At 40.1% G+C, this 25,551-nt stretch overlaps 1 protein-coding gene across 1 annotated transcript in view; it reads left to right on the top strand.

Moving 5' to 3' along the window:
- Positions 1 to 2,180: 2,180 nt before the first annotated feature.
- LOC134538792 (dual oxidase maturation factor 1-like) overlaps positions 2,181 to 25,551 on the top strand; it is a 112,793-nt gene continuing 89,422 nt past the window's right edge. The window contains exons 1-2 of the mRNA XM_063380284.1: positions 2,181 to 2,525; positions 24,191 to 24,248. Of these exons, the coding sequence (XP_063236354.1) occupies positions 2,181 to 2,525; positions 24,191 to 24,248 (403 nt within the window). The remainder of the gene's footprint in view (positions 2,526 to 24,190; positions 24,249 to 25,551) is intronic.

Raw genomic sequence — 25,551 nt, 5'->3', positions numbered from 1 at the left:
TTGCCAGTCAGTCAAAGCTATTATATATATATATATATATGTGTGTGTGCAAATACATTCATAAAGGTTCTGATCAAGCCGTATTCACTTTTCACAATAATAATAACGATGAGGTTAGGAACATATCTTAGCACTTTTGAAGCTATTTGGGGAATTTTTTTTAAATATCACATTCATGAACACTTCCCAGCAGTCGTTCATTTAGCTGTCCATTTGCAAAGTGGACAAATAATTTATTTTAATGATAAAAAACTTCAAATAACTACAAAAAAACAGCGAAGCGGGTACTTGCAGCTAGTCGGTTATATTTGATTATTGTTACATATTACTAGGTATGTGTGCGGTGTGTACAGAAAATATATTTATGTGTGTTGTAATGGTTACTTGGTTTATTTAAAAATATATACATGTTTATTAAGAAGACTGAATATTTGCTGTATGTTAATATGCTATGTGTGCATGCTACGTGTTGAAAATGATACAGATAGTATATTTAAAGTACCGTATTTTATGCTTTATATCTTTAATAATTCTATGTTGTGCGTTATATGTAGGCTACAGAATAGTGTGTTGAAAAGGCTGCATGTTAAGTATTAAAACTGATCTGAGCAAAAAGTGTCGAAAGTTCTTTTTAAAAAGTAATGTGTGCTTTGTTAAAAAGCTGCATACTGTGGGTTTGAATAACTTATGGTTGTACATTAAAAATGCTGGTTGCTGAAATTTCAAAATTTTAAGTGCTGTATGTTGAAAAGGCTGTGTGCGCTATATTAAAATCCAACCGTGTATGTTGTAGGTTTTAAGGACTGTTTTATTTGTGTTGAAAGGACTTGGGTATTGTGTGCTTAAAAGACTGGGAGCCATGTGTGTATTAAAAAAAAAGGTCTGCATGCCGTAGGTTTAAGGAATTTACCTTGGTGTGTGTTAAAAGGTCTGTGGGTTCCAGTAATTAAACTTTGAGTTGAAATGGCTGAGGGATACATGTTTAAAATACTGCATGATGAAGGTATAAGGAATTTTTCATTTTGTGTTGGAAGGGTTGGGTCATGTAAGTTGAAAGGGCCAGTGACTTTAATTTCAAACAGATGGGGCAGCATGTTAAAATGCTGGTAACTGTATGTTGAAAGAGCTGGGTCGTGTGTGTCGAACGAGCCGGGTCTGCAAGTTGAAAGGACCGTTGACTATGATTTGAAACGGATGGGTCTGCGATTTAAAAGTGTCGTGTGCTGTGTGTTGAAAGGGCCGGATGCAGCGTGTTGAAAGGTCGGGTTCTGTTTGTCGAAAGGACTGGGTCATGTGTGTTGAAAGGGCCCGGGACTGCGTGTTGAAAGATCCGGTGGCTATGATTAGAAACGGATGGGACTGTGTGTTAAAAGTGCTGAGTGCTGTATATTGAAAGGGCTGTGACATGTGTGTTGAATGAAAGGGATGCTGCGCATTGGAAAAGCCGGGGTCTGCGTGTGTAAAGTCATAGGGGCTGTATGAAGAGAGGGTGTGTTGAAATGGCTGAGGACTGCGTGTTGAAAGGACTGGTAGCTAGCTATGACATGAAAGAGAGAAGGCTGTGTGGTAGAGGTGAAGAGGGCTGGGTCGTGTGTATTGGAAGGTCTAGGGGCTGCGTGCTGATAGGGCCGGGGGTTACTTACTGTGCGCAGTGCGGTGAAGGCGTTGGAGAGCAGCGGGCGATAATGAAGGGCTGGTTCGACGCGTTCCGCGACGATGGCGGGCCCACCATCTACAGCCAGAGCAACAGGACCCCGGTCACCGGGGACGTGCAGACCATCACGCTCTACCTCATCTTCTTCACCATCTTCCTCGCCTTCCTCATCATCTTCCCCGGCGTGCGCAAGCAGGTGAGTGCCATCGCTCAGGAACGTGCAGACCATCACGTTCTATCGTATCTTGTTTACCATCTTCCTCGCCTTCCTCATCTTCTTCATCATCTTCCTCGCCTTCCTCATCTTCTTCACCATCTTCCTCGCCTTCCTCATCATCTTCCCCGGCGTGCGCAAGCAGGTGAGTGCCATCGCTCAGGAACGTGCAGACCATCACGTTCTATCTTATCTTGTTTACCATCTTCCTCGCCTTCCTCATCTTCTTCGCCATCTTCCTCGCCTTCCTCATCATTTCCCCCTGCGTGCGCAAGCAGGTGAGTGCCATCGCTCAGGAACGTGTAGACCATCATGTTCTCTCTTATCTTCTTCACCATCTTACTAGCCTTCCTCATCTTCTTCACCATCTTCCTCGCCTTCGTCAATATCTTCACCATCTTCTTCACCATCTCCCTTGCTTTCCTCATCTTCTTCACCATCTTCCTCACCTTCTTCATCTTCTTCACCATCTTCGTAGCCTTCCTCATCTTCTTCACCATCTTCCTTGCCTTCCTCAACTTCTTCACCATCTTCCTCGCCTTCCTCAGCTTCTTCATCTTCCTCGCCTTCCTCAGCTTCTTCATCTTCCTCACCTTCCTCATCTTCTTCACCATCTTCCTCGCCTTCCTCATCATCTTCCCCGGCGTGCGCAAGCAGGCGAGTGTCATCGCTCAGGAACTCCACTATATTAACCAGTATCGAACCAAGGCTAACGAACCAATCTGTTAATTAATAAGTGAATTTTTGATGAATTTTGAAAATTTTCTCGAATTGCTAGCTTAAAAACGACAGATTTTCAATATGGTGACCAAGATGGGTGCCCTGGCACTCTAGTAGGTATAAATAAACTAATAATGCGGCAGCGCCATCTAGCAGACGAAAACAAGATGGCCGCCATGATGTCATACTGGCTGATGTAATAACTGGTTTGGAATTAGTGGTGGGAGGTCAGACTGGGTGGCTTCCGTGGTGGAAGGATATGTCGCCATTTTTATTTTGCCCTCTCCGGATTCGAATAAATAACTCATTGATAGTTTTTTGATTAAAATTTAGTTATTTAAATTTTTTATAAATTTTATAATTGTTCCCAATTTTTTAAGTAAAAAATTACATAATTTCAATATGGTGGACAATATTTATAATAACAGAAATTTTTTTATATTAGTATTTAATTAAATTATTTTTATAATTTTCCCCCAAATTTATATGTTAAAAAGCTACGGAATTTCAATATGGCGACCGTAACGTAAAATGCAACATTATAGATTGGGGTGTCGGATGGCGTAAAAATTCTAGAATTCAAAATGGCAAAAAACAAATTAGCGGAATGCAAAATGGCGGAATCCAAGATGGCGGATCCATTTCTGCTGCCGGGGTCAAGGTAAAGGTCAAAGGTCAAGGTCATCTAAGATGGCGGTTGGCACCAAAGGCACCACAGCCTGAAGCCTGAGCTCAGAGCCCCATTCCTATACTACTGTCATCATATCAACAATATTATTCACGTGTGTACGATAAATACCGCAGTGTTTTTCCCGCTTTATATTATTGAGCACAGTAGCTAACTTACGAGCAGGTACTTGAACACGTCAAACAATCTAACCTTTTTTTATTTTCCTTGTCTCTACCAATAAATTATTCATCCTTATCGTTTCAACTGGTATTATTACTGGAAACTGTTATTCAAACTGACAAACAGAAAAAACATTTGGTTACAATGTTATAACTATGCAGATTAGAGGGAAATACATTCTGATGGAGAAATATTAAAATATTTTCTTCAAAGTATAATTTTTCAATAAAATTTTTAGTGAATAGTGTCTTCATATTTTTTTCCAGATCGTTAAAAATTTGGGAAATACATAATTTCGACATAAATTTCACATATCACGTGAGCTAGGTGCAACGGGCATTGTGTACATTATGTTTCGATTTAGATTCGAACTTGGATTAAAATTTAAATTGAGGCGTTATTCACATTCAGAAAATGTCTGGTTTTTGACGTGACAACGTCTAATAAATCGGTGAACGCCGGCTGCACGCACGAAAAAGGATGAATCATTGTCCCGTTACGCACATTGTCCCGTTACGCTTTGTCCCGTTACGCTCATTGTACGATTGCGCCGCATCTATCTCTCTTACACTCGATTGGAACAACCATCGATTTGACTTTTTCCGGGCACATTAAACTTGAAACACTCCCATTCGTTTCCTACTTTTCCTACATCGTCCTATCCTTAACAGAATAACACAGATTGGTAGAAGTTAAATAGCAAACATATATAAAAGTTATAGTTAAAATAATCTTTTCGTTAAAGTAATAAACATATTTGAATTAATGAGTGCAAATAAAAGTAAATTTATCAATTAAATTGTAGATTTCATTTCACTCATTCTTTGCATCCATACAAAATAGTGATAATTCAATAAAAATGATCCAACTTTATTCATAAAAGTATGCAATCATTTCATCAATGTTTTGTTATGACGTTGTCACGTTAAGCTATCGTCCGTAAACCGACTTTACAGACAACCAATTTTTGTTGTTGTTGTTTATTTCTGATGTTCGGCGTGTTGGCACGCGAATGTTTGTCAACTCTAGCATCGCTAGGGTCAATGTTATCAGGCCCGGCAGTAGCGCTCGGAGACAGGTTCTTCTGCTACTCTCACTCACCCACTGTCCCACTTGGGCCCACATACTTGCCACTTGTTTTAATCGCCTCTCGACGTTTCCTCTTACTTCAACAGCGCTGGAAATTGTTTTTTTCACTTTCAATTAACACAACTGAATTAAATAAAAGTGTATGTCAGCGCATACCAAACAATTACTAGAGACCGGAAAAATTCGCGAATTCATTTCGCGATAGGCTAAAATACAAATAGTTATACCTCAGCGCTGCCTCTGCTATTGGCTCACAACTCACCTGGATGACTCACCTGGATGACTCTGGGCCAATGAGAAACACCCAACCAAAGCTTTATCGAATCACAGGCTGCTACGTTGGGATGTCTCACAAGACAGCAGCCAATGAGTGGGTGACATTTGACCGAGTAGGTATACGTAGAACTGTGGAGTTTATCCTGCAGGTCATTGAACCTGCGATTTTTTCCGGTCCCTAACAATTACATTTCAAATAATTTTCATGTTAGTAAATGAAATACCTAAACACAATCATACATTACAACAATCTATGTGTATAATCCTATTTAATTCATAAACGTCTAATGCTATCGACTTGAATTTACACATGTTTTGTGTCTTTATAGTTTGTGGTATGTCAAACTGTTTCAAAGACGATGATGATTACGTAACAAGGTTTGATTTTCTTAAAGCATTTCTACGAGGGGTTATAACTTCACGGCATTTTCTTTCTTGAATACGCCGTGTGTGATAATGAACGCATCATTGTTTTAAATAATTTTCTTTCTTGTTTTGTTTTGTTTTTCTTCTGTTCTTACTGGATGTACGTAAGGAGAAAACGTTTACATCGTAAAGGTTATGTCCACAAACAATTATATTTAAGCTTATTTGCGTTAATTTATGCTTTTCAATGACAATAATAAAGCACAAGTGTATACCTGTTCAAAGAAGGCATTTTATTCAGTAAAACAATGGAAAGCTTTACCTACAATATTTTAGTTAGTGATTCCACTATGTTGATTGTGCTTTACTCCTGTAGATGACCCCAAGATTGTAGTTCACATTAAAGCTTCACTATAATTTCACTTCTGTTTATGGATAGTAACAGATGACAACTGTCCATCTAATAACGCATATAGCCATATTATAAATAACAACTGTCTAAATTATCACACCGACAATGATAGTTTTAAATATGTCTTCATGAATTCCCGGATCTTGAGAAATTTCGTGGATCATAAATGGTCACCATCTACCAGAATCCTCCCTCCCCCCCCCCCCCCCACACACACACACCTACACACACACACCTACACACACAGGGAAAGTCTTAATTATACCGACAAACTATAGGTGCCGTTTCATCACGTAAAAAAATAAGTTGAAAACGTGTTTACGACATACGGTATAAATTGCTTCCGAAGGAAACTAAGCATTTAAAGTTTTAACGAATGCAATCCGATTCTGGAAGACACCAGGCTTCAAGACAGCTGCTGGAAACCGGATGTTTCATTTACCTCCGGAATACATTCATGTATCATAGCATTGACAGGCGCTAAGTAATTGTTTTTTTATGTTGATACAAGTTGCGGGCAGTTGTTAAAATTTACATACCTTAAACGAAACCTAAGGTAAAAAGACTGTAATGAACAACTTATGTTAGGAAAAATCTTTCCTCGCGAATAAAGGTGCGATTACATTTGGTTTGTTCAGCATTCACATTTGTGTGCTTCAAAATGCTTTATCTGCTTGTACATCACTTAACAATCAGTGCTCTTGATTTTAGGCAGCCGTTTCAAACTGAGTGTTTTGAGTGTTGCATACCTGCCAGACTCGAAGTATTTCTTTTTAAAAATTTGTTTTAGTTTCTGCAAAACCGTTGGGTTATGTGGCAGTACAATAAGGCGACATTTTTCGTTACTTTCTTGACATGTGGAATAATAAATAATCAGCCTTAAAAAAAACTTAACCATCCGCGTCACAAAAATCTTATGAGAAATAAGTTTGTTAGACAATATTATTTCCATTAGATGATTTTACTTCAGCGACATAATTTGCAGTGTTTGAAGAAATTTGTTCAATTAGACATTGTGTAGATACATGGCAGTTCATCATAAATATATTTTTTTATTACTTTCAAAAATCTTCCGGTTCAACTACTTCATCTTTAGAACATACATCGTAAATATGTTTTCAGCTTATTTTTAACGTGATGAATCTGTAGCCAAAGTTTTTCGGTCATATTCATAATCACCTTGCTTGTGTGTCTATATATATATTATATATAATATATGCGTGCGTATCTACAATCCTGTCATTTGAAGTTAAATCAGTGTTTAAAAGTTTTTTCTTCATTACATTTAACAATTCGTGGGTAAAAAAAAAATCAAATGAAAAAAAAATCTTGAAGTTTAAGTACGTTGTGGACTTGTCAAAATCCCTTACTATTTTTTTTTAGTAAAACAAATCGCAGATGCATCCATAGAGTTTATGTTAAAACAAAACGGGTATTTCGATCACTCTTAAAGAGTTATTCAAGGTGATTTAAACGAGCTCTCTTAGCGCAAACACGTTAACAACTTATTTCGCAATATAACTAGAAATTTTAATAATATCGAGGAAATATATGACTTCCCTGGAGTCTTCAGTTACACTTTGTCCACGATTGCATGAGTTATTTCCTCTTTATCTGTAATCGACGCAGACGTTCCTTACACATTTAAGTCAGCCAATGAGGTAAAACATAGCCAACGGCCATACAGAAGGTCTCAGATCCGCCATAGAAAAACTAAACAATGTGAAATAAATATTTCTTCTAATCATAATCTTGAAAAGTTACAGGGGATTGCAGACTATCTTCATCATCTTAGCATAACATTTTTTTGCGAAAAATCATGATCTCAAAAAAAAAAAACACATTAAAGACACGAATTTTTTCGAATGGTTCTTGCACGTATTTACGTATTGCCTAAAGGGATCATTGTTTTTTCGTAAAAAAAAATTAACTATGGCTAAGCACACGCGTTAATATTTTGCAGCACTGATTGTAATTTATCAGGCCAAAATTACAATAGCCCGTTGCCTCTTTCCGTTACGCTTTCGTCTGCCAGCGACACATAATTTACGACACATTAAAACATTTTTCCAAATCAGAGCGGCCAGCAAACAATGTTTTCTCTCTGAGATAATTATCTCGATGTTGTTTTGCTATTTATTTCGTGTTCCGGTACTCATTGTGTTAGCAAATCCTCGAAAAATTTCAGAATCTTGATAACATTGTTTTGACGCGTGTTTGAACAGCTGCAATGTTGTTATAAAAATATAAACAATAAACGGTTGAACGAACAAAAACTAACTCCAGTGGCATGTATTCTGATAGCAGTTGACTGGCGCAATAAACTTTTAATGTGGTACGTTCTTTAAATGGTTATTGTATTAGGGAATTTTTTTTATATACGCCATTGCTGGTTATACTGTATGTCATAAGTCTAACTCTGCCACAGTGCATCCTCAATTGCATGTATGAGACCGGAAATGGTGAAAGGGCTGAATCTGCGGGCAACAGCAGATGCGATAGAAACCTTTCCGGGGGGTTAACCGGCCAAGCCTCGGTGCATCGGTCCCAAAGGGCCCCATAGTGAATGGATCAGGCCCCATGGTAAAGGAATCGACGGTATGGTGGTTATGGTGTCGGGCGACCGGGCCTAAAAACGGGCTGTAAACTGCACGGCGAGGTTTCCCCTTTAGCCTTGTAGTCGGTGGAGGTACCGAGGAAACCCCCAGGTGCCTCCTGCCTGGGCACTGTAGTTGCCATTTTCCAGCTGGGGTTGACGGCGGTCGTCGCCGGAGGGGTGCGGTCGCATCCGGGCCTTAACCGGCTGTAAACCCGCCGGGCCGAGGTACGGCGGGTCGGAGGGTTTTCCGAGGCGACGAGGACACCTCGTGGCTGTACTCTGAAGCGCGGCGGTCTGGTCAAACTACCGGCGAACAGTCTGCCGACGAGACCAAAAGTTGGTCGTAGTACGGGAAGAATCCATCATGTTTGAATGGTGCCCCGCTGAGGTTTTCTTAAGGCCCAGGATTCTTGCTGGGAAGGACTCGTACTTGGGAGTGGTGCCCCGAGTGCTTTAGGGGCAGGTATCAGGGTTCCCTAGCCCATTGACATGCTGACGTTGTGAGTGACGAGGACAGCTCCGGTCACCAGCCTGGACAGCTGGGAGAGGTTGGGTAGGCCTCCACCGGACCGCGGGTTCGCTGGGTGATTGAGGAGTCCCAGTGTGAGAGCGGGAGACTGGGGTAGGCGCCAGAAGTGATGACAACTCCAGAGGGCTAAGGGAGCATCCAACTTGCTGGTTAGCTGAGTGGAGTGGAGTAGGGGGCCGGAGGTGGTGCATAAACTGAGATGGGTAGCCTCAGTCCCTTTGCATAGCCAAAAGCTCTAACGCTCTTCCTGGTTGCGTATGCGGCGTATCCGCATCCACGCCCGTGGGGGCCCCAGGGCGGTAGGGCCTAACGCTAAGAGCGCTGGGTTACCAAAGAAAAGGGGGGGAAACCCCTTTGACAGTCTAAGTATGTCATAAGTAGAGACCGGAAAAATTCGCGATTTCAATGACCTGTACGATAGACTCCATGATCCTCTATGCACGCGCGTAAATGACATCTGCTCATTGGCTACTGACTCATGATATCTGTTAACTGGGACGCTAGTGATTCGATACTTCTTCTGTTAAAGGTTTTCCATTGGCCGAGTGTCATTCAGATAAACTGTTGCCCAATCACTGATACATAGGGACCGGAAAAATTCGTGGGCTCAATGACCTGTAGGATAGACTCCATGATCCCATGTGCATGCGGGAAAATGACATCTCATTGGCTACTGATTCATGACACATGTTAACTGGGACGCTAGTTTTTCGATACTTCTTTTGTTAAAAGTTTTTCATTGGCCGAGTGTCATACAGATAAACTGTTGCCCAATCACTGATGCGGTAAAAAGGCAAACGTTTTTGGATTCTAGCCTATCGCGAAAGGAATCCGAGAATTTTTCCGGTCTCTATGCATAGTCATTCCTCGACACATTCAAATGAAGACTTTTTTTTAACCTTTGTGCTTATCATGCGATTTGCCAACAGTTTATTTTAAGGACTATGACGCAAAAAGAATCTTTTAATTAATGAACTTCTGTTTCACAGCCAGCACACTCTGAACTTCACGCTTTAGATGCAGCCAATAAACATGCACTGTATTTTTTTTGTAACGGAACATATATTTCATACATGTGTTGGGTAAATTAAAAAAGTATCTTTCTTTTATTTTTCATAAATTATTTCCTGGCAACTGGTTTCCGATGGTATTTTTTTTTAATCTAAACGTACATAATATGTTTGATTTTTCTTCTGTGTATGTTATTTCCCAGAGTGTGAGGCCATTAGGGTCTCTACCGATGATATGCAGGAAAATGTCTTACCCAACACCAAGATGAAGTCAAAATATTATCTTTGTGCCACGGACTCGGCAGCAATGCTAGGAGGAACAGGCTATCAAATAGCAATAAAAATTATACAGCCTATAGTGTTACGCGATCATTAAGTCAGTGATGAGAGTAACCATATATAGGATAACTAACTGTAGCTCATCCGGGTATGTATCTGTGAAACTTTTTAATGGCAGGAAGAATGGACACTTTTGGACTATTTGATTGTTTTCGGTTCACGTCATTGAAGAATAGATGAAAATTATGGAATTACTGCTTTACGTAAGTCCATGATAAATACTTTTGCTAATTTAAACAATATTCTACGAAATTAATGTTTTGTACACTGGGAAAATTTGCTAGGGTCACTGACCTCCGGAATTGAATCCGCAATCTTCTACATACATACCTTCTTTGACAGAAGTCTATTACTCATTGGCTGCCACTTGTATTGTTATAAATGACCGTTAAGGTTACCGAGGTTAGGTGTTACACATCTTTGGGAAGGACTGAAAGACTCGCACACGTCTTTCTTTTGTTTGCTGCGCCGGTTTTTTTTTTTGACGTGACAACATCTAATAAATCGATGAACACCGGCTGCACGCACGAAAAAGTGTCTCGTTACACACATGGTTCCGTTACGCTATGTCCCGTTACGCACATTGTTCCGTTACGTAGTGTCCCGTTACGCTCATTGTTCCGTTACGCTGTGTCCCGTTACGCTCATTGTTCCGTTACGCTGTGTTCCGTTAAGCTGTCGGCGAGTGCAGTAATAATAGGTTATGTTACAATTGACTAAAAAATTATGGTGATTCATATAATTGATGATAGATATTTGATTACAGTTTATTTATATGAAAACTTGTTCTTAATTATATTTAAACTTTATAGCTAAACGCTAATTTTTAAAATTAATTACAAGTCATCTACACGTGAACTGTTTCGTCGACTGTTTATAAAGTGAAGTGAAAAGTTAATGTGGTTTTTATTGCTTATTACAAGAACAATTTCGGCAATAAAGGTTAATTATTCTTTCATTTTTAAAATCTGATTACTAGTATAATTTCAAGTAGTTATTCTTTTATTATTAAAATAAAAATGATTCAATTTTATTCATAAAAGTATGCAATCATTTCATCAATGTTTTGTTACGACGTCACGTTAAACTATCGTCCGTAAACCGACTTTACAGACAACCATATTTTTTTCTTTACCGACGCTATCGTGAGCCCGTCATTAATTGAACATGTTTTGGATGAGAAGGACATGAAGCGAAGCGATGGGGGCAAGCGGCCCAGTGTCCTCAGTGAACGAAATGCGAGCGGTACCGACGCCCTCGCTGCGATCGGAACGTTACAGACGCAGAAGGGTACAAGCGCCCGCAGCCAAGCCGGCGGCCTGACGCCTCCGATAGCGAAAGTTTGGCAATCGCAGGCAGAAGCGTCGCCTCCTGGCCTCCTGACACACTTACTACCGCCCGAGCTGAAAACATTCGCCGAACCTTCTGACGAGTAGAGACCGGAAAAATTCGCGGATTAAATGACCTTTAGGATAGCCTCCGTTATCCTCTGCATTTCTCAAGCAAACACGCGTGTTCATTGGGTGCTAACTTGTAAGGCGTCTCCACTGGGTAGCTTGTGATTCGAGGCTACTTTGGTCAATAGTCTGTAAATCAGCAGAATTGTTCACATGTTTAAATTTTAGCCTATCACGAAATGAATCCGCGAATTTTTCCGGTCTCTATTGACGAGGATCATTCCGAAGGTGAACCACGCATGATTTAAAAAAAAAGGGGGGGGGGGGGGTAGTTGTCCGTAAAGTCTGTTTATGGACGATAATTTTACGTGATAACGTCATAAGAAAACATTGATGAAAAATTGCATACTTTTTAATGTTCAAATATTATTTACAGTTTTTGCGAGTTTAATTTAAAATATTTTTTTAAAATATAATCACGAACAATTAGTTTAAAAGCCCGCCTTAACCTGTTTGATATTATAGAAGATTTTATCGCACGGTGGTTGGCCGGTTCTTGCACGCTCGGCTCAGGCGGAACGTGACAATTTTTCGTGCGTGCAGCCGGCGTTCATCAATTTATAAGACGTTATCTCGTCAAAAACAAACGATTTGTTATTTTATAATATTCTTTGAGAATGTATTTTAAAATTAAAATTTTGAATGCCATATTCTGCCTTAATAACCAGTTTACAGGAAACAGGGAACACATTTGATTTTTTTTTACTTCAGTTTGTTGTTTTTTGTTAATCCTAAGTAAACAGTATTGTCTGACACATAAGGTAATTATATAATTAAATAATTAAATGTTATATATGTACTACTTTACTTGCAAAGCCTTTTTTAAACTTTAGAATATGCCAAATAAAAGTTTACAACAAATATTCACCAAGTTTCTTATTTCACCAGTTAAACAATAAGCAGTGTGGGAAAAGGGAGAAATAAGATATTAAGTAAAATCTGTTAAGTAAATCTCGCAACTTACAGTAGTCACGTATTTCAACTATAAATTTAAAAAAACATACAACCGTCATAATTCGGAACGATCAGAACTTACAAACGCACATGCCAGAATCTTCGTTACTAAGAAAGTAACAACTTCAAAAAATAAAATGCAACGTTAGACTGTCATGACTCAGAAACGTTAAATGTCACTTAATTTCTTGCTTCGCCAGAAGGTGTGCCGATGGTTGCTATATTAAAATAACAAACTCCCTCTCTCTCTCTTTTAAATACTTTAAAGCATAGTTCTTAGCTTATTGACCTTTAAGATATAATATATAATACGTTTTCGCTGTGTTCTTTACAAAATTAGTAAAACAAATTTTCAAAGTCCATCATTAGGACCACCAGAAATCTCTCTCCAGTCAGAAACTGTATGCACTGGATATACCATTATCGTTTAACTCGCAAAAATCTCCACCGCACGGTTGAATTATATGTTGTGATGTTACTCGTAATGGGTCCGTATCCTTAAGCCGGAAAAATATTGCATAGTCATTCCTTGAAACATTAAAATTAAAACTTTTTTTTTACCTTTGTGCTTATCATGCGATTTGCCAACAGTTTATTTTAAGGACTATGACGCAATAAGAATCTTTTAATTAATGAATTTCTGTTTCACAGCCAGCCCACTCTGAACTTCACGCTTTAAAGCAGCCAATAAACATGCACATTATTTTATTTTTGTAAACGGAACATATATTTCATACATGTGTTGGGTAAATTTAAAAAAAAATATATTTCTTTTATTTTTTACAAACCATTTCCTGGCAACTGGTTTCCGACAGTATATTTTTTTTATCTAAACGTACATAATATGTTTGTTTTTTCTTCTGTGTATGTTATTTCCCAGTGTGAGGCCATCAGACACACACATATTTATGTCCCTGTTGAGGCGGGTGGCACGACTCCTGACTTGTGTTTTGTCTGAATATTTATTTATTTTTATCTGATATTTTCACTTCAATGTCTAGTAGTTTTGGCAGTGGTATTTTTAATTTACTTTCTTTGCTTATAATTAATTATTGGACTGTGCTTATTTGCTTCTCAAGAATGTTTTTCATTTTTGGACGGAAATATTTTTGTAAGTTTTTTTATATAAATAGAGTACGGGTATGGCGTACCAGAAGTGTGTGTAGTTTAGTATTAATTTTTGTAGTTGTAAGATTCATGTACACACGCATGTGTAAAGGCTTTGCTCTATGATTGGATATGTCAATAAATTCAGGTTATTTCGCTCTGGATGGTCTCAACTTTGACCTTTGTTATTATTTGTTCCCACATTTACTATGTAGTTTGCTACAACTTTGAATTATCAATTTTTTATTTGAATGGATTTGACGTTTTGGGACTCAAAATTAACGGTTTTTGACGTGACAACGTCTAATAAATCAATGAACGCAAACTGCACGAACGAAAAAGTGTCCCATTACGCACAATTTCCGTTACGCTGTTTCCCGTTACGCTCATTGTACGCTTGCGCCACATCTAACTCTCTTCCACTCGATTGGAACAACCATCGATTTGACTTTTTCGAGGCACATTAAACTTGAAACATACCATTCGTTTCCTACTTTTCCTATCATCGTCCTATCCTTAACAGAATAACACAGATTGGAAGAAGTTAAATAGCAAACATGTATAAAAGTTATAGTTAAAATAATCTCTTCGTTGAAGTAATAAACATATTTGAATTAATGAGTGCAAATAAAAGTAAATTTTACAATTAAATTGTAGATTTCATTTCACTCCTTCTTTGCATCCATACAAAATAGTGAAAATTCAATAAAAATGAATTTTATTCATAAAAGTATGCAATCATTTCATCAATGTTTTGTTATGACGTCACGTTAAACTATCGTCTGTAAACCGACTTTACAGACAACCAATTTTTCTTTGAGTTGTCCCCCCTGGAGGAAGGAAAGGAGTCAGGGCACGTGTCGTGTGTACTCCGGCCTGGCGGTCCGTGAGTGTCAGAGCTGTCCGGCGCAGGGGACAGATTATTCCGACCTTACGGCCGGCATTCTCACGTTCCCCTCCCACATATGCGCCCTAATAGGATAGGGTGGGAGTAACATTCCAGTTTGTTTGACATACATTCCAGAACTTATTTAAAACAGAACTGTTGGGGATCGCTCCCTGTTGTTGATCGGGAGGGTATTAGACCAGCGGCTGGGGCCACCAACCCAGCATAGTCACCGCCTCAGCCCCCGTACCTCGCTCAGCTGACCAGACAGTTGGCTGTGTCCTGAGCACTAAGACCTTATCAGCACTGCTGGCACCTTCCCCGATCTCCCACATCACACTGAGACCCAGTGAACCCGTGGTCCGGTGGAGGCCTATCCAACCTCTGCCAGCTGTCCAGGCCAGTACCGGAGCTGTGTCGTCGACTCCGCACAGGGCTAGGGAACCCTCGGAGCCTGCTCCAAGCGATCGAAGCACCACCACCAAGTACGAGTCCTGCCCAATCAGAATCCAGGGCCTTGGAGGAAACCTCAGTGGGACACCATTCAGTCTTTCATGGATTCTTCCCGCACTACTACCAACTTGGCGTCTATAACAGCACGAGACCGTTCGCCAACAGGCTAGCCGACCGCCACTCTTCAGAGTCACTCCACTGGATGTCCTCGTCTCCTCGGACTACCCTCCGACCCGCCGTACCTCGACTCGGCAGGTTTACAGCCGATTAAGGCCCAGACGTGCCTGGACCACTCCGGCGGCGACCGCAGGAAGCCCTGGCCAGACATGACACTACAGCCGTGCGTGCGCTGGAGGGCCTCGGGGTTGCCTCGGTACAGTGGCGGATCCAGAGGTTCACCTCGGAGGGGGCACTCTAGGATTTCAGAGTAGCAGGAGAAAAAATGTGTTAAACTTAAAAGAAAAAAAAATTGTATTTAATCTACTCACACTACACATATCCAGCCACCAGATTTTATGATTCTACAAGAAATTCATTGATTATATAAAAAATATTTTATTGGTTTCAGAAGCAATCATTTTTGTCGGCAATATTAATGTAGTAGACAACTGGTTTTTCGGGGGGGGGGGCAGTTGCCCCTGGTGGCACCCCCTTGGATCCGCCACTGCCTCGGTACCTGCCCCGACCACTGGACTAGGAGGAACGCAGGGGACAGGATGACACGGACGTCGCGGGGGGTGGGGAGTTAGGCGGGGAGGGGAAGGGGCCCCCCTAGGTCACGGAGCCGCAAGCGCAGATAGCGAGCCGGGAGACAATGCCGCGACCTGCCAGCCATTGTTCCCCAGGCGACACAAGCACCGCGAGCTAAGACGAGTGAGTAAGACGAGGTGGATAGTCCGTCTGCCGGGAGCCATGTGACTGCCCCTGCGCGCCCGCTCCGCTTTGCTGCTGCAGGGTCCACGTTCTGGAACGACAGGGAAGCTGGAATCGCCCCCCCCCCCCCCAAAAAAAAAAAGTCGAGATTCTTGCTTGGGACCTTGGAAAAGTTATGGATATGGACAGGAAAAATTCGCAGGTTCAGTGACCTGCAGGATGAACTCCACAGTTCTACGTACACTCGGTCAAATGTGTCACCCACTCATTGGCCGCTATCTTGTGAGACGTCCCAACGTAGCAGCCTGTGATTCGATAAAGCTTTGGTTGGGTGTTTCTCACTGGCCCAGAGTCATCCAGATGAGTTGTGAGCCAATGGCAGAGGCAGCACTGAGGTAGGTATAACTATTTATATTTTAGTCAATCGCGAAATGAATTCGCGAATTTTTCCGATCTCTAGCTATGGAGAATCCCCAGTCATTGTGATTCGAATGTGAAGTATCATTCTCAACAGTCTGTCATCATAATAAATGTGAAATTTTTGAAGTGAAATTTCAAGGCCGAATTTTAAATGCAACGTTTTCGTGAAACATTTCCGACGTGAGATGAAGTAATAGCTTGGCTTCTGGGTTGTAGCCGTGTCCTTGGCGATAAATTCAACCGACGTTTCGGTCGACATTGCTGTCGCCATCATCAGGGAGCAGTTACGTACTGCAGTCACCTCAGTAGGTAACTGCTCCCTGATGATGGCGACTGCAACGTCGACCGAAACGTCGGTGAATTTATCGCCAAGGACACGGCTACAACACAGAAGCCAAGCTACTTCAGACAATGGCCGTGAAAGCCTGCAAAAATTAGCAGAATAGGTACTTGGCATAACAGATATAAAGAGAGCACTATGTTTTATATGTTGGCTGGGCTCTTTTTAGATCTTCCTATTTGTGCAATGATTCGTCCACTGCCCCCAAAAAAAAAATGGAACCGAGAGAGATATATGTTTACGAAATAATAGGATAGAAAGTGTGGGAATGTACCTGTTCTAAAAAAAATAGATATATGTATCCTATACAGTCAGCTGTGAAGGCCTTGAATTTTATATTTGCTACCAGCGCGCTCGCGTACCTCCTTGTTCAACCAGCAGCGTAGAGAGGGCTGTTGAGACAGTCCCTACATTTCCCGCATATATAACACTACATGTTATGAATTTCATATTTCGTTTAGAGTTTTAACATGTTCCAATGGCATAATTGTTTGAAGAAACAGTAACACGTACGGTTTGGAATGCCAAAGAAGTTTCACTTCTATCACGTGTACTGAGTTAAACGCGCTCTTTTTTTTTATACTTTAGTCTATAGTCATTAAACACTATATAAAATTGCGAAGTCAAGGTTCATTTTGAAGTAAAGAAAGTGGAGAGAGAACAAGTAAGTCATGGTGTGGCCCGGGAGAGTGTGGGGGGGGGGGGGGATATTTGTAAACTGTATTTTCTTTATCTCTTTTAGTAAATTGCAAAATATGAAAAAAAACTTTAAATATCAACCATTTAACATTTTAGTCAGGGAAACTCAGGGAAAAATCAGGGGAACTTTATTACATAGATGACCTGTTTCAGTACAAAAAAAAATAAGTTTTTTTTTTAGTGACTTGCTTGGATTTGAACTGAAACAGGTTCATGTTATTTGCTGTTAACGTGAAACTAAATTGTACTTGCCGAAATGTTTTTAATGTTTGAAACTTCGGTAAGGAAACTCGCTTTGCACTTACTGACTTCTTCTGAACAGTTTAAGAAGCCACTCCAGTGTTTCAGGGGCACTGCGCAACCCGCATTAACCTCATAAGATTCAATGCTATTTTCATTTTACTTATAACTTGTTAACTAATATAGATTTCGAAATAATGTTTGCTTGATATGTAAGACAACGATGCTCTTATCAAAGCCCCTTTCTTCAAAAACGTGCATAAATAATGGTTTAAACCTAGACAATACACTTATGCATATTAGTAAAGATTAGTATAAAACCATTATTTATGCACATTTTTGACGAAAGGGGCTTTGATAAGAGCATCGTTGTCTTACATATAAAGCAAGCATCATTTTGAAATCTATGTTAGTTAATTAGTTATAAGCAAAATGAAAATAGCATTGAATGTTATGATGTTAACGTGGGTTGCGTAGTGCCCCTGAAACACTGGAGTGGCCTCTTAAACCGTTTTTTTTTTTGCCTTGGTCATTACAAAACTCCGCGTTTCAGAAACTGGACGTGCCATCTGTTTTCAAAAAACAAAACAAAAAGTACAAAAACTCACTTTACAATGTTTCTTCAGCAAGTACAGACTATTAACCAATATCAGCCTGTCAGTGACAGAGGTAGATTAATGCTGTGGAACTCATTTTTTGTGATTTTTGTAATACATCACTGGCTGGCGGTGTAAGAAACGGAGTGGGTAAAGACCCGGAATCACTACCTCATCCAACGCTTGACTTAGTGCGCCTTCTCTGTGCTGTGTTCGTTCCTAGTGAGTCTTAGCTGTCGGTTGTCACTGTCCTGTCACGGTGACACTTGGGCTCGTATCAGCGCAAAGCACTGCAGGCAACAAATCACGATCGTAGCTACATATTTGCATCTAACTTTGAGCGTGTTTTGATCCCAGGATGCTGTCCTACCAAATTAAAAAAGTGAGATAATCATCCTATTAACTCTTTTTTTCAATCGTGGTTATAATTTTTCACGAAAACACCTGACCGCTCATTGGACTGAAATGATTTACGCCCCCCCCCCCCCCCCCCCAAGCACGCGCGGTTTTCTTCCTCTCGATTGGCCGTAGTCTGCAAGAGAAGCCATTTTGCCTCGTTTCGCCTGGCCATTCTAGGAGGCCTTTTTGCCGAGACGGCAGACTTCTGTTCTGCCCTGGGAACAAAACTAAAAAAAAAAAAAAAACCGAGAAAATAACAGACGATGCTAGGAAACCTGATAACCGGCCACCGCTGATTCCAGTGCTGGTCGGTGAAAGCGGACCAGCCTTCGCGAACATCCATGACGATGAGTGGTCTGATGTGAGTGGTCTGATGTGAGTGGTCTGATGTGAGTGGTCTGATGTGAGTGGTCTGATGTGAGTGGTCTGATGTGAATGGTCTGATGTGAGTGGTCTGATGTGAGTGGTCTGATTTGAGTGGTCTGATGTGAGTGGTCTGATGTGAGTGGTCTGATGTGAGTGGTCTGATGTGAGTGGTCTGAAGGTGGTGTGGCTCCAAGGTGAGGTCGACTTAGTGCAGGCAGCTGCAACCGCTTGCGACGGTCACGACAAGGCGATTCTACGACCGTTACGTCTCTCAGAGTGCGGAGGGGGAAAGAACAACGTGTAGCAACCAGTCCTCGACCTGGAAAGAAAATCTTCCGCGAGTCGGAAAAAAAAATTCCCCCGACCTCACCAGGAATCCAATCGGGGGGACATTCGATTCACTAACCAATTGGTAGAGACCTGCAAAATTCGAGGATTCAGTGACCTCCAGGATAGACTCTACTACACTCTACACACTCGGGCAAATATGCCACCTGTTCATTGGCTGCTGACTTGTGTTTCGTCTCGACTGGGTGGCCTGTGATTCGACACTTCTATGAGTGAGGGTCTCTAATTGGCCCTCATTACTCCAGATTAACAGTGAACCAGTGGTAGAAGCAGCGCTAAGGTATAATTGTTGCATATCACGAAATGAATCTGCGAATTTTGCAGGTCTCTACCAATTGATCTTCCCTCTGAAACGACTTGTCCATCGCATCTGTGTAAACATGATCAAATGTTTCTGCAGCGGTGAAATAAACGTAAACCTAGTGTCGACTGCAAATCTATGTTGTTACGCGTTACACGACGAAATTATTTTAGGAGCTGAGGTGGGGTTGCACACACAATGTTTATCGTCATTAATACTAGTTAAGGGGCCCGCCTCGTCAGGGGTGTATCTGTGTCGGTGAGGCGGGATGATAAGCGCGACGCTCGCTGGTGCTTCTAGCGCGGTGTCTCCTCTGGACTGGCGCGCAGTCTTCTCGTCGTCACAGGACAACTGTGAGATCTGAGCGGTGACCGTAACATTATATGGAGGAGAAATTAAGATAAAGGTGTAATGCAAGTCCCTTAAGTGCTTTCAAGAATCTGTAGGCATACTGGTTGTTTTACGCCTAACAATTACTCTGAAAACATGAGTTTTAGCCATTTTAACTCTTCTAAAACTATAGTTTAAAAACTTAATCAAAAATCAAAAGTACTTTCCGGCCCTCAGCGAACTCTTAAATGATTTTCGTAAGCAGACCCCACTCAGATATTTTGAGTAGTTTTGAAATCGCGTTGTTTTACCTGAAGCTCTGCACACCGTGTGTGTGCCCGGGTAGGCGGGGGCCTTAAGGGCCAGTTCTATAAATTTAACACTATACCTAGTTTTCATTTGTTTTTCTGTTACAAATATATTTCACAGGTATTTTCCCTAATGTTATAAAATGGATGTAAAAAGGCGCGCGAGTGATAGGAATGAAAAACATTTGCGCACCTCTTTGCATTTATAATAACTGTGGAAATTATTATTAACAGATGCAAACTAGGTATATGTAGTGTTTAGTTTAGAGGAGAAGCCCTTAACTAGTAGTACACTGTCAATATTATTTTCTAGATGGAACAGGAATATTCGTTTGAAACTACATATATTTTTAATTTTGTACATTTATATGAAAACAACTCTTACCACTTACAAAATAGTGTTCGCAGTAATACTGGGTTCAAAGTCTTACCCTGGCATTTATGCTGTTTATTTTACCCAGTGCCTACAATAGTTAAAGTTATTTGCCAACATGAATAAATGAAATTTTGATATCTATTTTTAAGAAAGAAAAATTTTGGACCTATTTATTTTGTATGTAGTTATTATGAGTTTTAGAAAAAAATCTATAACATAACTTTAACGTTCATCTTAAAAACATTATTTCTGAAAAATATCATGGTTTAAAACCTATAACAATTTTTTTTTGGTTATGTAAATTATCTTTATAGCACTAGAACATCCATACAGCAAACTGATGCTATCTACGTTGAAATTAATAAAGCAATTGACACATGCCAACAAAACTTAATTCTTAAAAAAAAATTATTCAGTTAAGTTTGAAACAATCAGTGCGTCACCCAATTCTCTAATTATCACCCAAATAGATACTTTTGTGTCACAGTCGCTAATGTACTATCATCTTCAAGCTCTTTTGTTACATCGGGTGTTTCGCCAGGCAGTAATCTATCCCCACTGCTATTTAATATTTTCATAAGTGATATTACAAGTGCTGATGACATTAAATTGTACAAAACCATTAGTAGTAAAGATGATTCTAAAGCCCTTCAATATTTATATTACAGCTGTTCAGGCGTGGTTCTCTAGAAATTATGTCAATTATAAAAAAATTGTATTACCTTCACCAGAAATAAGCATAAAATTACCAAATTGCAAGTGACGACATAAAACGTGTGGACCAGATAAAAGATCTAGGAGTTATATTTGATACATACTAAACTTTATTTTCATGAGCATGTGGATAACCTTCTTAGTAGTAGGTACATTAATAACTTTATGACTAAATAAAGCCAGTACATTTTTTGCAACAATTCCTGCTTTGTACTGCGTTTATTTTTCAAATTAATCAGAAATAAATTAGAATACTGTTCTGTAATCAGGAATTCAATAACAGCCACTGATTCCAATAGACTAAAAAATATCCAGAGAAAAAAAATAATTTAGATTGCTACATAAAAATTTTCAGTTTCACGATATTCCTTTTATTATGCTTCATTATTATCTCATTTTAAAAGAAATTCTCTATCGATTAGGCTTTCTATTAACAATGCATTTTTTCATTAATTTGCTATTATAATTTTTTGACTGCTCAGATATATCTCTTATTGTCTTAAGAATACCATATTATATTAATAGAATAAATATGACCCTTTCAAATTATTATTGAACAGAATAGATTATTAAATAGGTTTGTTAAAAAATATATTTACTGCCACAAACTAGAGCCATTCACTGGAAAGATAATTAAATATAAAGAGTTTTTAAAACCACTGTAATATATGATTTAGTCAGTTTTTGTCGTAAAATTAAAAATATTTTTGTATTTTTGTCATTATTTTGTGAAAGTGTAAAAATAAAAATAAAAATGTTATTAACTTTGTTAAAACTCATGTCCGTGTGTTTTGCTATCAGAAGTATTGTCAATGCATGTATATTTTACGTTGTATTTTTTTTGTCTGATTGTGTGTTTTGTTATCAGAAGTATTGTCAATGCATGTATATTTTACGCTGTATTTTTTTATTTTTTTTGTCTGATTGTGCGTTTTGTGTGTTTTATTTTCGAATTTTATATGTGTCATTATGTTAATGGCGTTCAACTGTTGTATGGCACATAAAATAAATAAACTAAAATAATATTAATACCTTGTACTAAATTTAAATTTTGTCTTCCCCTTTTAATTTTTTATGTGGCGGAAAAATGAAAACAAGTGCTATCACACCACAAAGTAAACGAAAATTCAATAGTTTTTGTACTTAATAATGGAAGTGTTTTGCGTTGAACTTATAATAATAAATGTAAAACTTACTACAGGGATCTGGAAATATATATTGTAAAGTAAGAAAATCTTTAAATTTTAAGAACATAATTATGGGTTCTATGGTAATATAAAACTGTAATCATACCTATAAATATATCACATTCACTATTTTTGTAAAATGCACTCGTTCACAACGTTGCAATTAAAATAAGCCTGTTAATTACCTACGCATTAAACAAGAGTACCGAAACGATTGCTACTCTTTCTATATTAAATAATGTATTCATTGTCTTTTATATTATTTTGTAAATATCTGCGATGTTCGTAACAATTGTAACGGTTTTTGTCTGAGACCCGTGACCGGAACAGGAAATTCAAGAACAGCATAACGAAACGGTCACGCATTTCGAAACGTTGCGCTCAAGAACCGTATTGTATGGAAGTGATATGATGTTTCGGAACGAAAGCAGTCCGACTCAGCATTTCGAAATCGTCTGTGTCGTAAAACTCGAGTGTCGAGAGCTTGGTGCCATTAGCTTGGAACAAAAAAAAAGCCTTATATTCATTGATGCCCGATCACTACCCAGTGATAGGCCTATGTGAAGATCACCGCGCTCTCACTGCAACTTCGAGGTCGGAATATATATATATATATATATAATCACCAGTTTTCGAGTTTCATATTTTTTTCACTATCTTGGAGAACCTTACCAACCTTTATGTTAGGATCAACTCCTGCCAAACTTAAAATTTTAAAAAAAAATGGAAGAGGTTTTTCGAAAATTTTAGTATTTTAACAACGATTTTACGTAGGGTATTTATTTATGAAACTGACTTAATCCAACCAAGTTATGTTCTGCAATGTCGTGTTTAACTCAGTCTCCTCGAAAAAGGAAATACTGAACGAATTTGCTTGAGAACTACCATTATGTAACACACCTAAAACCTAACTTATTTTTTACATTTAAAAACTAAAACTAAAAAAAAAAAAAATTATTATTTGGACATCTTAAGCCGGGTAACAGTTGCGTGTTCTTAACATAGTGTGATCGTTTTTTGTTATCTACACAAATAACATGCGTGAAAAATTACACCCGAATGTAATGGTAATCGTGTGTCGTCATTAGGAACTTACGGTTAAGTTAATCCATTTTTTTCTACATACTTCTTCACTCTGGTTTTGAATTAAAGTTTACAAGAGAAATTAATAATGTTCACTGGCTTTCACGGCCATTGTCTGAAGTAGCTTGGCTTCTGGGTTACTGGGAGGTAAATGCTCCCTGATGATGGCGAATGCAATGTCGACCGAAACGTTGGTGAATTATTTGCCAAGGACATGGCTGCAACCCAGAGGCCAAGCTACTACAAGAGAAATTACCAGCTTAACGCACAATAAAATTTTATCATGCTTTATTTAACAATGTGTGTACGGAAGTATTTGTGAGGTTGTGTATAAATATGTAGAGACCGGAAAAATTCGCGATTTCAATGACCTGTGGGGATAGACTCCATGATCCTCTATGCACGCGGAGAAATAAAATCTGCTCATTTGCTACTGACTCGTGTCGCCTGTTAACTGGGACGCTAGTGATTCGATACTTCTTATGTTCAAGGTTTTTTCATTGGCCGAGTGTCATTCGGATAAACTGTCGCCCAATCACTGATGCGGTAAAAAGGCAAACGTTTTTTTCGGATTAAAGCCTATCGCGAAAGGAATCCGCGAATTTTTCCGGTCTCTATGAATATGTTTAACGTAAGTGAGTGACCCAACTCTGTGTGGTTCAGTGAGTTATTTTTTTGTTTTGTTTTGTTTTCAGCGCTTCACCACGTTCACCAGCGTCACTCTGAGTCTCTTCGTGGGGACTGTTATTCTGGGTGAGTCCCCTTCACCGAGCTTTCACTCCACGCGTGACTCCGTTCCCCTCGCCGTGAACACTGTTCAGTGGCTGTTTCTGTTCGCTCGGCACTCGTGAGCCTTGTTTCACTTTTGTTTTTGAGTCTCAAACATCCTTGTCATTTGCAAGCTGTGAGACATCACTCACGTGGTCAGCATTTTTTTTTTTTACCGCTGTATATAACACTTAGTGCATAGTTAGCGACAAGATGTTTAGCGAATTATGTGGCAGTGTCCGTGAACAAGCTTCAGTTCAAAACAAAAATTTCATGGCTGAGACCAGTTGCCAGTGCGGACAGCACAGTCTGCGACATGTGTGTCGAGGAACTGACACTGTCATCACAGCCCTGTCCGAGTGCCTGACTGTGCCGGTCTGTGCCTGTCTGAGTCTGTCTGTGTCTGTCATGGGCTTGTCTGTGTCTGAGTCTGTCTGTGTCTGTCATGGGCTTGTCTGTGTCTGAGTCTGTGCCTGCATGTGGCTGTCTGTGCCTTTCTGTGTCTGAACTGTCTGTGCCTGTCATGGGATTGTCTGTGTCTGTCTGAGTCTGTCTGTGGCTATATGCGCTTGTCTGTGGCTGTCTGTCTGTGGCTGTCGGTGCCTGTCTGTGTCTGTCTGTGCCTGTCTGTGTCTGAGTCTGTCTGTGGCTGTCCGTGCCTGTCTGTGTCTGTCTGTGCCTGTCTGTGTCTGTCTGTGCCTGTCTGTGCCTGTCTGTGTTTGAGTCTGTCCGTGCCTGTCTGTGTCTCTCTGTGTCTGTCTGTGGCTGTCTGTGCCTGTCTGTGTCTCTCTGTGTCTGTCTGTGTCTGTCTGTGCCTGTCTGTGTTTGAGTCTGTCTGTGCCTGTCCGTGCCTGTCTGTGTCTCTCTGTGTCTGTCTGTGGCTGTCTGTGCCTGTCTGTGTCTGTCTGTGCCTGTCTGAGTCTGTCTGTGGCTGTCGGTGCCTGTCCGTGCCTGTCTGTGCCGGTCTGTGGCATCGATCCAGGGGGCTCGCAGAGAGTCCCGGGCCGCGTAATGCTGCCCATTACCTCTTGGCATGTGTCTGTGTGTACGTTTCTGACGTGTTTGGGTGTAAATGATTGTGTAGTCTGTGGTAGGGGGTGGCTGTGGTGGGATGCTGGTGGATGAGTGTGGTGGAGTCACGAGGTCCGCCAGTCCGCGCCCGGGTGTTGTCTGGAGTGGTCTGTGTCGGCCGCCGGGGTCCACCCAGGGCCCTCTAGGCAGAGGAGTAGGTGAGGAGGGGGTCAGGCCAGACCTTAGCAGTCCCCCCCCCTGCCTTACCCCCACTCTC

This window comes from Bacillus rossius, chromosome 14, assembly GCF_032445375.1.
Source record: "Bacillus rossius redtenbacheri isolate Brsri chromosome 14, Brsri_v3, whole genome shotgun sequence".
NCBI classification, from domain to species: domain Eukaryota; kingdom Metazoa; phylum Arthropoda; class Insecta; order Phasmatodea; family Bacillidae; genus Bacillus; species Bacillus rossius.
Note: the sequence above shows the minus strand (reverse complement) of the source record. Positions and strands in the feature narration are given on the sequence as shown.